We start from the raw sequence: 10,401 nt of genomic DNA on the forward strand, positions 1-10,401 counted from the left end.
CTTTCCTTGCAGGCGATCAGAGAGCCTTTAGATGGAGCTCGACGGCTACACCCCCAATTTTACTCATCTTCGGAGGACTATACAGCCCCTTCAGTCGTGTGATCAAGCTTTCATCATGCCAATACTTGGATGAGACTGCATCCGAGTCCGAGCACATTTTAAGCTTCCGCTGTCAATGCACCCTCTCCAATGGCAGAGAGTTTAGCAGTAAAAGGCTCAAGTGTTCTGGTTGATGCGCATAAAACTGGCACATGTAGTGATGAGCCATGGTCCATGCCGAGGAATTCGGTGCAAATGGATTTTCGAACCCTCTTCCTCCTTTTCTACTGTTATGATCGCTGGCAATGCTCCTGCAGCCTTGATCGAGGCCTTTCTAACCGTTGCAACGACATGTTCTGACTGGTCGAAAGTGTCTGTGTGGGGCTCGACGGCCATAACCGTTGCTCCAACCCTGACTATCTCTCCATCAGCAAGCGCACCGCCAGCTGAAGTAGCGACTGTCACGGCATCGGGAGTGATATCATCGAATCACCATGGAACAAGCCAACGTTCTCCAGGAAAGGTCGCTGTAGGTGTAGTAGCAAAGCTCATTCTCTTAGCACCAGGCTTGGCCCTGTATGAGGGGATTTAGAGTTCGGAACAGAGACTAGGACTCTAATTAACCTAATGAGAAGGGGAAGAGCGGACCGTATTTGGGCGAACAGCAGCGACGTATGTGGGCAGTTTGACCTGGTTTTCGTGATGTCTGCGACGCGAGCAGTTATCGAGAGCCTGGGCATACAATATGAGGTATTTATATCGACGCGGTAGCACGGCGTAACAAGCCACGGTATTTAGGACAGAACATTGTTTAGATTCTGCCTGGTCTACCCAACACTGACACTTCATTCAATTTTACTGACGTCAATAGCACGCTTAGCTGAAAAATCTCCCCTTGATCCCACATTTCTTATGTGCTGAGAACAGAATTTGCTAGCGCCTTGAATGCGTCGTTGCCCTAGATATGCTGGCTGCTGCGAAACGGGCAGGTCCAGCAATAAACATGAGACCTTTTGACTGGGACTGGTCCAAGTCCGTTTGTTTCTGGCAATTGAGGCTATGAAGACCTTTCTGGCCATATGACGTGGAAGAGAAGCGTGCACTGCAAAATCACACCCATGGTAGCAGTAGCAAGTCCAGCCCCGATTCGAATTGTTTTCAACCGGGAGAAAAGCTGCGTGATCGAAACACATATCAGGTCGAAATGATCATTTCCCTTGAACACGAATTTGTTTCTCACACGAAAACTAAGCAGCAAAACACCATGATTGTGAAAAAGGATGGACACGACCGTCCCTTTGACTACTGCGAAAGTCATCATGGTTGTACCATGATCGGACTGTGATAGGAACATGCGTGTAAGATAAATGGACGCCGTGCCTGAGCAGTGGATCCGCGGGTTTTTATTTGGGGAGTCGAGAGAATTACTCCGCTGACCTCATATATAAATTTCCGTTGCCGTGTGCCAGGCTTGCCGCCGCCACGAAACAACCCTCTAATTTCTCCACATCTGCGCCTGCCGGGCGACAGCTTCATGGCCAGATGCCCACCGCAAGCAGACTTTGAGCAATATTCTCGTTGATTCTGCAAATCTCGGGCCAGTTCTTTCTCTCGGTGCCAACACTGCCGCCTGGGTTGTGCTGCCACGATTGAGTGCGAGGGGGATATTCCCGCCCGTGCAAGCATCCAGCTGCTCTGAAACGACGAACACGCGGTGGAAAACTTTTCCATTTCCACATGGCCATTGTCCGAAAACCCTCATGTTTGTACTTCCCACCCTGGATCCATTTAACTCAGGTTTCAGTCAGCGATGACAGCTCTACCGCCGTGCAATTCCGCTCCACAGCGCATGGGTGTCCTCGGGACAGTCCCACTTCACAACCACCCTAAGTGCCTAACAATAGGTTCACATCTCATGACAACGAGTGCCACCCCCCTGGAAATGGGCCTTCGCTACAGATGCGATATTGTTTCCCTTCGGTGCTAAGCAAATAAGCGAGAATGCTTGATACCTCATTTTGTTTTTTTATTTTCTTCGGGCCAAGGACTGTCGGTGAAACATGACAAGAGCGCAGAAGTATAAAGGAACAAGACGCTGCACGCTGACGGAAAGAAAGGAGAAAAGAGTACCATTACCAGCTGGCACCTGACCACAAGTCGTTCATTTGCTAACCTTCTTCTCCTGTTCGTCTATCCCAAGATTTGAGCAGTGCTCAGTTTCGTTCTTTTACTCTGTGCAGCATGCGTTATACAACGGCCTTTATGCTCGGCGTCGGTGTCGCCGCAGCCGCATCTTGCAAGTCCAAGACCACTGCGCAGGCTGAGTGGCAACAATGTAAGAGCGAGACGGAGAGAAGCGAACCAAGAATCGACTAACCGGCTTCGTCAGGCGGCGGCATGAACTGGACGGGCGGCACGACGTGCGCCGCAGGCCTGACTTGCGTCGTCCAGAACCCATACTACTCTCAGTGTCTCGCAACTTCTGGCGTCATCGCTAGCAGTGCTGTAACGTCGACACCGACCGCCAACGCTGTCTCGGCCTCTTCCCCTGCTGCGGTCGCTTCGTCTGCAGCTTCGTCTGTGGCACCTGCAGCTTCGTCCCCAGCTAAGGCAGCCTCCTCCTCTTCCGCCGCGGCAGCCTCGCCTCAGGCCAGCTCGAGCTCCTCTTCGAGCTCAGGAACCGGCCCGATCTACAAGGCATCGTTCACACACTACGGTGCCGGCGACTCTTTCGGCTCTCCCAACTGCAACACCAACACGGCCGCTTGCGGTTTCTTCACCCAGCCTGGCTTCAGCGCTGCCGTGAGTCAGAACCTCTACGGCGTCGGCCCTGGTGCGGGCGCAGGTCCGGAGTGCGGCACTTGCTGGAAGCTTGTTGGTGAGACCGACTCTTCCGGCAACCCCCTGACCAACGCTGGCACGTCCATCGTCGTGATGGTCAACAATCTCTGCCCCGCCCAGGGCAACCCGCTTTGCTCCCAGCCAACCTTGCAGGATACCAACCAGTATGGAGCCAACGTCAACTTCGACCTTTGCTCGGACTCCGGCGCTCAAGCTGCCTTCTTCGGTAACGACGGCGTCGGCCTTGCTGTCGGCACCGCTCAGCAAGTCGACTGCAGCGAATGGACTGGTACCGTGGTACACTAAGTGCCCAATTGCAAAAAAGAAAAATGGGGGGAGGAGGGAGAGAGCCAATGTATCAATAAACCATGTGGCAAAACTTTTGATTCCTTGTACATACTCTTATCCTCGCGCTGGCAAGATCTAGCGGCAGTTCCAATATCATGCTTTGGCATATATAGACGTTGTTCTTCGAGTGGCCCAGTGCCTTCGTGTTCCCTCCTCTAAGCAACCTTCGATTCGTCTCACCCTTTGTCTCTAACTTGATCAAGGGGCATCGGGTGCCTCTAAAACGAGCAAGGGAGCGAAGATGTGGACAATCGCCAACACAAAGCGTATGTCTAGAGCATCGGCCTCCCAAGTTACGACTTGTTCCTGTCTTCTGCCCCGCTAGGCCAGGCCTCGGCAATTACTCTCGCACCACCCTTGGCTATTTGCCAATGCTTCAAAGATTTAGTACGTCCTTCGCCGGACAGTACGCTGAATCTTCATGTTTCTCAAGTGAAAAAGAAGGCGCTGCAATCGCCATGGAATCCGCGGTCAACCTCGAGGATCATATCTCTCAACTCCTTGATGCGTATATCGGCAAGTTCAATCGAGGCGCTTATGAAGAGGCCGCGTCGTACTACCACGAGCCGGCCACTGCCATCTCGTCAAAGGGCGTCGTCGTATACAGCACGCGTCAAGACTTTGTCACAACCATATCAAGTACCGTGGGCCGTTTGCGCAGCGACGGGTGGGATCACTCCGAGTGGGGCGCGCCTAAGAAAATAATCGTCCTGGATGACAGCGGCCTCGTATTGGCGAGCTGCCCGTGCAAACGCTTGAGGAAAGACGGGACCTCTTGCGAGGAGTTCACGGCTGCGTACACCCTCATGAGGACGGACAGTGCCTGGCTGATCACGGCGATCCACCACCTGCCGTATGGCACTGCGCTAACGATATCGACGGCTTGAGCAAATGACGGAACTCGAATTCTGGGTTGCGTTCTCCTGCTTGATTCCATGCATCTATGAATTGGCGAAATGGCAGCGAAGTCCTCCGTGCTGTTTGTCCAGAAATTCGGGTTGGCAACCTTGTGGTAACTTAGATGTTAGATTCCGAGCTCGCCTTTGGACCTTCCCGTGACGATCAAAATGTCAAAAATAAATAAAACGATCAATCGTTACCCGTTTCCCTTCATCGTGACCCGAGTTAATTCTCGTCATAAAAAAAACCATGTGTGCGACAGAGCGAGTTGATTGGACGTATCTAAGATCTGATTGTCGAGCGTGGAGTTTTCAACTTGTGTCGACTACCTACTTACCGTAACTCTGGAGCCAGATTGCCGGCCTGCGGATCGTGCACGGTAAGTCAACGCAACAACTGACTGCTAAGTCTGGTCCGCAGCATACGTTCTTGCTGCAGCGGCATGCTCTCCATTTTTAGCGTTAGGGCCGTAGGGTTGTGACAAACACAAACTCTTATCACTGTTTAAGCATTTCTGTGTCAAATGCCTAATCCCGATAAGCATCATGCAGGCCACATGTGCACAGTACAGCATGGAAACGCATTCAAGTTCCTCGATTTGGCCCTGTCCCTGATTTTGAGCTTCACTGCTGCTTTGATTCCTTTGATGCGGGACCTTGGTCGCCTTTGGAAGTCATGTCTGAATCAGAAGAAAAGGCCGACCTCTACAATTATGGCATTGTCTTGCCTGTGGACGCAGCCGTTGGACCTGCCCGCAATGGACTATCCGGCAACACCCTCCAAGATGCAAGAGATATGGAGCGACTGGGGAAACAGCAGTTGTTCAAGCGCAACTTCTCGTTCATATCTACCTTGGGCTTTATTTCCATTTACATGGCGACGTGGGAATTCGTCCTGGTCTCGCTCGCTCTCGGTCTCGTCAATGGTGGCTTCGGTGGCCTCTTTTGGACCTTCATTGGTACCGTCATCTGCTACAGCACGATCGTCGCCAGCTTGGCTGAGATGGAGTCGATGGCGCCGACGTCTGGCGGCCAGTACCATTGGACAAGCGAGTTCGCTCCTGAAAAGTATCAGAAGTTTCTCAGTTACTCGTCGGGCTGGATGTCCACGCTTGGGTGGCTAGCTAGCACAGCTAGCAGCGTGTTTGTGTGTAGTACATTGATTCAGAGTCTTGTTGAGGTTGCGAATCCGGACTTCGTGTTTCCGAATTGGCAGTATACACTTATCGCATTGGCCTTTCTATTCGTTACCATCTTCTTCAACACTTGGATGGCAAGGCTATTACCCGCACTGGAGACCGTCAGTTTGATTGGCCACGTCTTGGGATTTGTGGTTGTGCTCGTGCCCCTATGGGTAATGTGCCCCAAAAACAGTGCTGCGGAAGTCTTCACAAGTTTTGTGAATAGCGGTGGTTGGAGTAACATGGGAACCTCTTGCCTGGTGTCTCAAACAGCGGTGCTGTACTGCAATCTAGGTACGTCTTCACACTTTGCGCCAACCCTCCCCACTAACGTCATGCTCAAGGATCCGACAGCGTAGTCCACATCAGCGAAGAGGTTGAAGATGCATCTCTTACTGTGCCTCGTGTCATGTGGTGGTCATACCTTCTCAACTTGCTCCTCGGCATTGCCATCTTGGTCACCATGCTGTTTTGCATTGGCACCCTGGACGACGCCCTCAGTGCATCCGTACCATACGTGGCCCTTTTCCAGAACACGGGATCTAACGCCGTGGCTCTAGTTCTCCTTGTTATAATCTTTCTACTCATCTTTTCAGGTAACATCACCTGCCTCGCCACCGCATCACGCGAGATGTGGGCTTTTTCGCGCGACCACGGGTTTCCATTCTCTCACTGGATCTCCAAAATGAACGACAAGTATCAGATTCCATTTAACTCAGTCTACCTTACGTCTGTCCTATCTGGTATCTTGTGTCTCATCAATTTGGGCTCAACCCTGGCGTTCAACATTATCATTTCACTAACTCTACTCGCTCTCCTTTCGACATATACCATCTCCATTGGCAGCGTTTTTCTTCGCCGTCTTCAGGGTCGCCCACTTCCTCCTGCACGATGGTCACTTGGACGATGGGGCATATGGATCAATGGCTTTGCCTTTTTTTACAGCATATTCGCGATAGTTTTCGCATGCTTCCCCAGCGAGTGAGTCTTTCTACCAATCAAATGGTTAAAATACTGCTAATACTCTTTCAGATTACCGGTTGATCCAAGTACAGAGAATTGGGCGCCCGTAGTTTGGGCTGGTGTTATATTGTTGAGCATTGTGTCGTATTTCCTGCACGGCAGGACGCATTATACTCCACCAGTCCTATTTGTGGAGGGAAAACGGGTTGGCGCTCTTCAAGGAACAGCCTGAAGTTTTGTAAGGCGAGGACAGTTGTACGAGCAGGTTCACAATACCAAGCCTGTGCTATTCAACCCCAGGATGCCAAAGGCAAGATAAAATCTCTTTGATCTATACTACCCAAGCGTGCACTTTTTGTTAACACAGGGGGCTGCGAGAGAACCACAAGCAGTCGTCAGAGATCGTTTCAAGAATGTTTTTAATATTACCGAGGCAAAAAGCACTGAAATGCGCAAGCGAAACGATTCATGGTCATAGGGTAGCAAGCGCCGGTGAAGGTCATTTTGTATAATCAATTCTCATCGCACACATGCTTATGTGCATGTTTGATATGCCCTCAGCAAATGCATGAAAGTAGCAGATTCCATACGCCACCCTGCCATGATCATTCCAAAACCCCACGTGGAGAGTCCTAGTTCACCAGCTAGTATCTCTTGCCCTCCTTGAGCACATCGCTGTACTCCTCCAACGGGCTGCGCTGCAATTTTCTGTCGGCCCACAAGTTCGGTGTCAAGAAGCCGTATGTGCTGGTAACCGCAGTGAAGGTCGCCTTCAGAGTGTTCTCGAGGGTCTTGGTAGAGCCCGAGGATGCCGAGTAGGCGTCCTGAACACCGGCAAGCTGAAGAAGACGCTTGACGGCGGGGGAAGCGACGATACCGGTACCACGTGGCGCTGGGATGAGACGGACAGTAACGGAACCGCACTTGCCGGACTCCTTGACGGGAAGCGAGTGTGGCTCACCAAGGTTCGTGCCCCAGTAACCACGGCGGATGGGAACGACAGAAAGTTTAGCAATGATAATGGCAGCACGAATAGCAGTTGCAACTTCTGTACTTGTTATTAGCCTCCAATTGCGGACTTGAGGATTCAGATAGCGCACCCTTGGAGGTCTTGATACCGAGACCAATGTGGCCCTCAGAGTCACCAATGACAACGATAGCCTTGAAACGTGTGCGCTGACCGGCACGGGTCTGTTTCTGGACTGGCTTGATCTTCATAACCTCGTCCTTAAGCTTGGGAAGGAAGAAATCGATGATCTGGTACTCCTTTACGGGCAAGCTGTGCAGATAGATTCTGTCACTCTGTCAATTGCCGGCTCCAACCCACATACGCACGCACATTTCACTTACTCCTCCATAGACTTTATTTTGCCCGCCTTCACGAGACGGCCAAGTTTGGTCCTTGTCCATAGTCAGCGAACAGTTTTGTACATCGGAGGAGTATGAAGCGTACACTGGCTGCCATTCCTGTTATTCTCATTAGCATTTTCCATGATGCGCAACTTGAGGCTACGACATACCTTCTCACCAGAGTCACGGTTACCACCTCGTCGGCCTTTTCTCCATCATCAGCAATGCTAGGCGTAATACTCGTGCGGCAACCATAACACACCTCGTCCACGGCCACGACCACGGCCACCACGGTCGCCACCTCGTGAGCCAAATCCACCGCGAGCTGCGGATGCCGATGCGTCAGCCATGTTGTGGGATTATTGTAGGGGTTAGGAGGTATTCGCAGCGACTGCAACTGGTCACTTTTTCATGAAGCACGAAAATCGATGCAAAGTGCGGCCAAGACTTCGTGCACGGACGCACTGTAACTGTCAGCAACTTAGGCATCAAGGCAACAATATGTGGTCTCGCTTCCACACCGAGAATCGTCGACTAACCGGTCTTTGCAAGCTCCACAACGCTGTTGACACGAACGACATTTTATATCGCACGGATGAATCGCTAGACGAGACAGTGTTGAAATTGCCTTCGCCTCCATTTTCTAGACAACAAAATCAATATTGGCCATGGTACCGGGAGAACGTGAGATGGACGTAAAATGAGTAGTAAGAATGACTTTGCACAGGATGAGTGCAGCAGCGGTACTGAATCACCCAGAGGGCACAAGCCTAGTGACCAATATGCACAGTATGAATGCGTTGCGAACTTTCTCAATGGATGTCCCCGGCTCAGAGCCTTCCTTGTGAAATAGGCAACTCTGGCCAAAGGGCTGGCTACAGCTCAAATACAGTGTATTGTCTTTGCGCAAAGCTGCAACTTATGCCTGAGAACATCTCAATCCAGATCTGTGAGTGATGTACGCTTGAGATATGTCCTGCGGACTAGACCTTATTTGCTCTTGTTCCGAGACACCTGAACGCTGAGATCTGGCTCATCCATCGTCTACATGATCATCCATGATTTTGCAGGGCAAGCAAATCAGTCAAATAATTTAACGAGCATCAAGAAGATGATAGCGAACTGATCAAGCATTGATAAAGAACTTTCGCGCGCATGGTATATGCCGGTGGGCAGAATGTCTACGTCAACCTTAACCGACGATCGAAATAAGCCTGTGCAGTCAGCAATCATCTAGCAGAAATAAGACAAAACGATGCTTGAAAGCTAAAGTGGTGTTTGTCAACGTGTCTCAGATCTCCCAGCTTACCTATATTCAACGGCATAGTAAAAGCTACGTGTTTCCATTTACTGCAAGCCACGAGCCATTGTCGACAATGCGAGTTGGTCAATCATGCAAAGGAAACTGTCATCGCCATTCAGCGCTGCTCTTGCAGCAACATCAGTCGTTGGATTCAAGTGTTGAGCTCTCATCAAGCATGGTTGAATCGTTCAATATTTTGTAGAATCTTTAATGGCTTTGGGCGAGTCGATCCGGACACATGAATTACCCGGTGCAAAGAACAAGGAGATTCTGTTTTGAAAGATGCTGAGGAGCGCTTCGCATTCAATCCCCTTTCTATGCACTGGCTGATCCATTGCTGTGGCAGATTTGCTGAATTGTATTTCACAAGCATGCCTTGGAATGTTCGCAATGTGCCCCTAAAGCTCTTTCCCGATCTGATTGCGCTCGCTTGACTGCTAATGGTCAAGATTGGTGCTGTCGGATGAAAAGCCTGCGAGGTTGCTTCCATCTGTTCTCTGCAATTTTGTACACATCGCGCAGCCTCAAAGCTTTGGAGACAATAGAACGGACCGCCCTGCCAGACTGAGGTTGTCGGCTGTCGTTCTAGCTGTGTTCTAAAGTAGTGCCACGGTTTTCACACTTGCAATAGTGGCATGTTCTTTGTCATTACAGCGCATCGACTTGGGTTTTGGTATATTAGAAATGCTCAAAGTGCTATACTTGTCGCTTTGGAGTGTACGTCTTGACTCCCTTATCCCGGTCTGAGTCGCTGGACTCAGTTGGAAAAACAACACGCCTTCTGCATCTAGGTCACCGACTTCGCAACAAACGTCGGGATCAACAGCATTGCAGTGTTCACACAGTTCCACACGCAGTATACTGCATCGTTTAGGCAAACGCAGCTCGAGCGTAAGTGAACGACGCATCTGCGAGAGGCGAGGCCAGGATAGCACGACAGTGACTTGTCATAGCGTCCGTACTTGTCACAGGGTTCGTGCGACTGGGCAATTGCTGATCAGCAACCAATTACGGCAGCGCATCGAGTCAGAGTTGGAGCTGTTTCCTTGGGCTCCTTTGACGAAGGCTCAAGTTAGGCAAGACAAGAAATAGGAATGGTAGATGAGGCGTGCGCGGAGGCAGAATGCCGCAAGGCTGGACTTGGAGCCGAGACAACGGGTCGGCAGAGCGGCGGCGGGCCGTTCGTCGCGTCCAAAATGGGTGTTCTTGCGCGTCAACGGCGATGGGCGAGGCCGAAGGAACGCGGCGAGGGGGAGGTGAGCGACGACGGGGTGGTGGAGGGAGATGTAGGAACAGCAGGCGAGAGCAGCGGCGAACGTGGCCGCGAGCAAGCAGGCAGACGGCGTGGTACAAGCAGGACGGGGCACACGACAGAGAAGGCGGCGCCGTCACTCGCTCGGTTCTCGCGCGCACGCAGCAGCAAACAGCACCCGGTCGTGTGATGAGGAGGCGACGCATCAGACTGCCGACGGGCGGC

The 10,401-nt window shown here is 51.4% G+C and overlaps 4 protein-coding genes across 4 annotated transcripts; 2 read left to right on the top strand and 2 right to left on the bottom strand.

Annotated features, from left to right (window-relative positions):
* Nucleotides 1-1,541: 1,541 nt before the first annotated feature.
* Nucleotides 1,542-3,342, top strand: PV09_05161 (uncharacterized protein). The gene is made up of 2 exons (XM_016358632.1): nucleotides 1,542-2,374; nucleotides 2,429-3,342. Exons 1-2 carry the CDS (start codon nucleotides 2,281-2,283, stop codon nucleotides 3,184-3,186), a joined length of 852 nt encoding a protein of 283 aa, XP_016213733.1. The 5' UTR covers nucleotides 1,542-2,280; the 3' UTR covers nucleotides 3,187-3,342.
* Nucleotides 3,343-4,521: 1,179 nt separating this feature from the next.
* PV09_05162 (uncharacterized protein) lies at nucleotides 4,522-6,864 on the top strand. The gene is made up of 3 exons (XM_016358633.1): nucleotides 4,522-5,602; nucleotides 5,653-6,289; nucleotides 6,341-6,864. The coding sequence occupies exons 1-3, from the start codon at nucleotides 4,804-4,806 to the stop codon at nucleotides 6,501-6,503; spliced, it is 1,599 nt and encodes a 532-aa protein (XP_016213734.1). The 5' UTR covers nucleotides 4,522-4,803; the 3' UTR covers nucleotides 6,504-6,864.
* PV09_05163 (40S ribosomal protein S2) lies at nucleotides 6,548-8,067 on the bottom strand. The gene is made up of 6 exons (XM_016358634.1): nucleotides 7,884-8,067; nucleotides 7,792-7,826; nucleotides 7,725-7,738; nucleotides 7,622-7,672; nucleotides 7,372-7,565; nucleotides 6,548-7,319 (listed from the first exon to the last, which is right to left on the bottom strand). The coding sequence occupies exons 1-6, from the start codon at nucleotides 7,969-7,971 to the stop codon at nucleotides 6,916-6,918; spliced, it is 786 nt and encodes a 261-aa protein (XP_016213735.1). The 5' UTR covers nucleotides 7,972-8,067; the 3' UTR covers nucleotides 6,548-6,915.
* Nucleotides 8,068-8,828: 761 nt separating this feature from the next.
* Nucleotides 8,829-10,261, bottom strand: PV09_05164 (uncharacterized protein). The gene has a single exon (XM_016358635.1). The coding sequence runs from the start codon at nucleotides 9,412-9,414 to the stop codon at nucleotides 9,094-9,096; it is 321 nt and encodes a 106-aa protein (XP_016213736.1). The 5' UTR covers nucleotides 9,415-10,261; the 3' UTR covers nucleotides 8,829-9,093.
* Between the last annotated feature and the right edge of the window lie 140 nt (nucleotides 10,262-10,401).

Source organism: Verruconis gallopava (genome assembly GCF_000836295.1).
Source record: "Verruconis gallopava strain CBS 43764 unplaced genomic scaffold supercont1.15, whole genome shotgun sequence".
Classification (NCBI taxonomy): Eukaryota; Fungi; Ascomycota; class Dothideomycetes; order Venturiales; family Sympoventuriaceae; genus Verruconis; species Verruconis gallopava.

Excerpts from the sequence above, each read along its gene's own strand:
- PV09_05161 (XM_016358632.1), top strand. The coding sequence starts at position 2,281 with ATGCGTTATACAACGGCCTTTATGCTCGGCGTCGGTGTCGCCGCAGCC. Across the intron at positions 2,375-2,428 it reads GCAGGCTGAGTGGCAACAAT|GCGGCGGCATGAACTGGACG; the intron begins GTAAGAGCGAGA and ends CGGCTTCGTCAG.
- PV09_05164 (XM_016358635.1), bottom strand. The coding sequence starts at position 9,414 with ATGGAAGCAACCTCGCAGGCTTTTCATCCGACAGCACCAATCTTGACC.
- PV09_05163 (XM_016358634.1), bottom strand. The coding sequence starts at position 7,971 with ATGGCTGACGCATCGGCATCCGCAGCTCGCGGTGGATTTGGCTCACGA. Across the intron at positions 7,566-7,621 it reads AAAATAAAGTCTATGGAGGA|AATCTATCTGCACAGCTTGC; the intron begins GTAAGTGAAATG and ends ACAGAGTGACAG. Across the intron at positions 7,320-7,371 it reads CGGTATCAAGACCTCCAAGG|AAGTTGCAACTGCTATTCGT; the intron begins GTGCGCTATCTG and ends TAACAAGTACAG.
- PV09_05162 (XM_016358633.1), top strand. The coding sequence starts at position 4,804 with ATGTCTGAATCAGAAGAAAAGGCCGACCTCTACAATTATGGCATTGTC. Across the intron at positions 5,603-5,652 it reads GGTGCTGTACTGCAATCTAG|GATCCGACAGCGTAGTCCAC; the intron begins GTACGTCTTCAC and ends GTCATGCTCAAG. Across the intron at positions 6,290-6,340 it reads TTCGCATGCTTCCCCAGCGA|ATTACCGGTTGATCCAAGTA; the intron begins GTGAGTCTTTCT and ends ATACTCTTTCAG.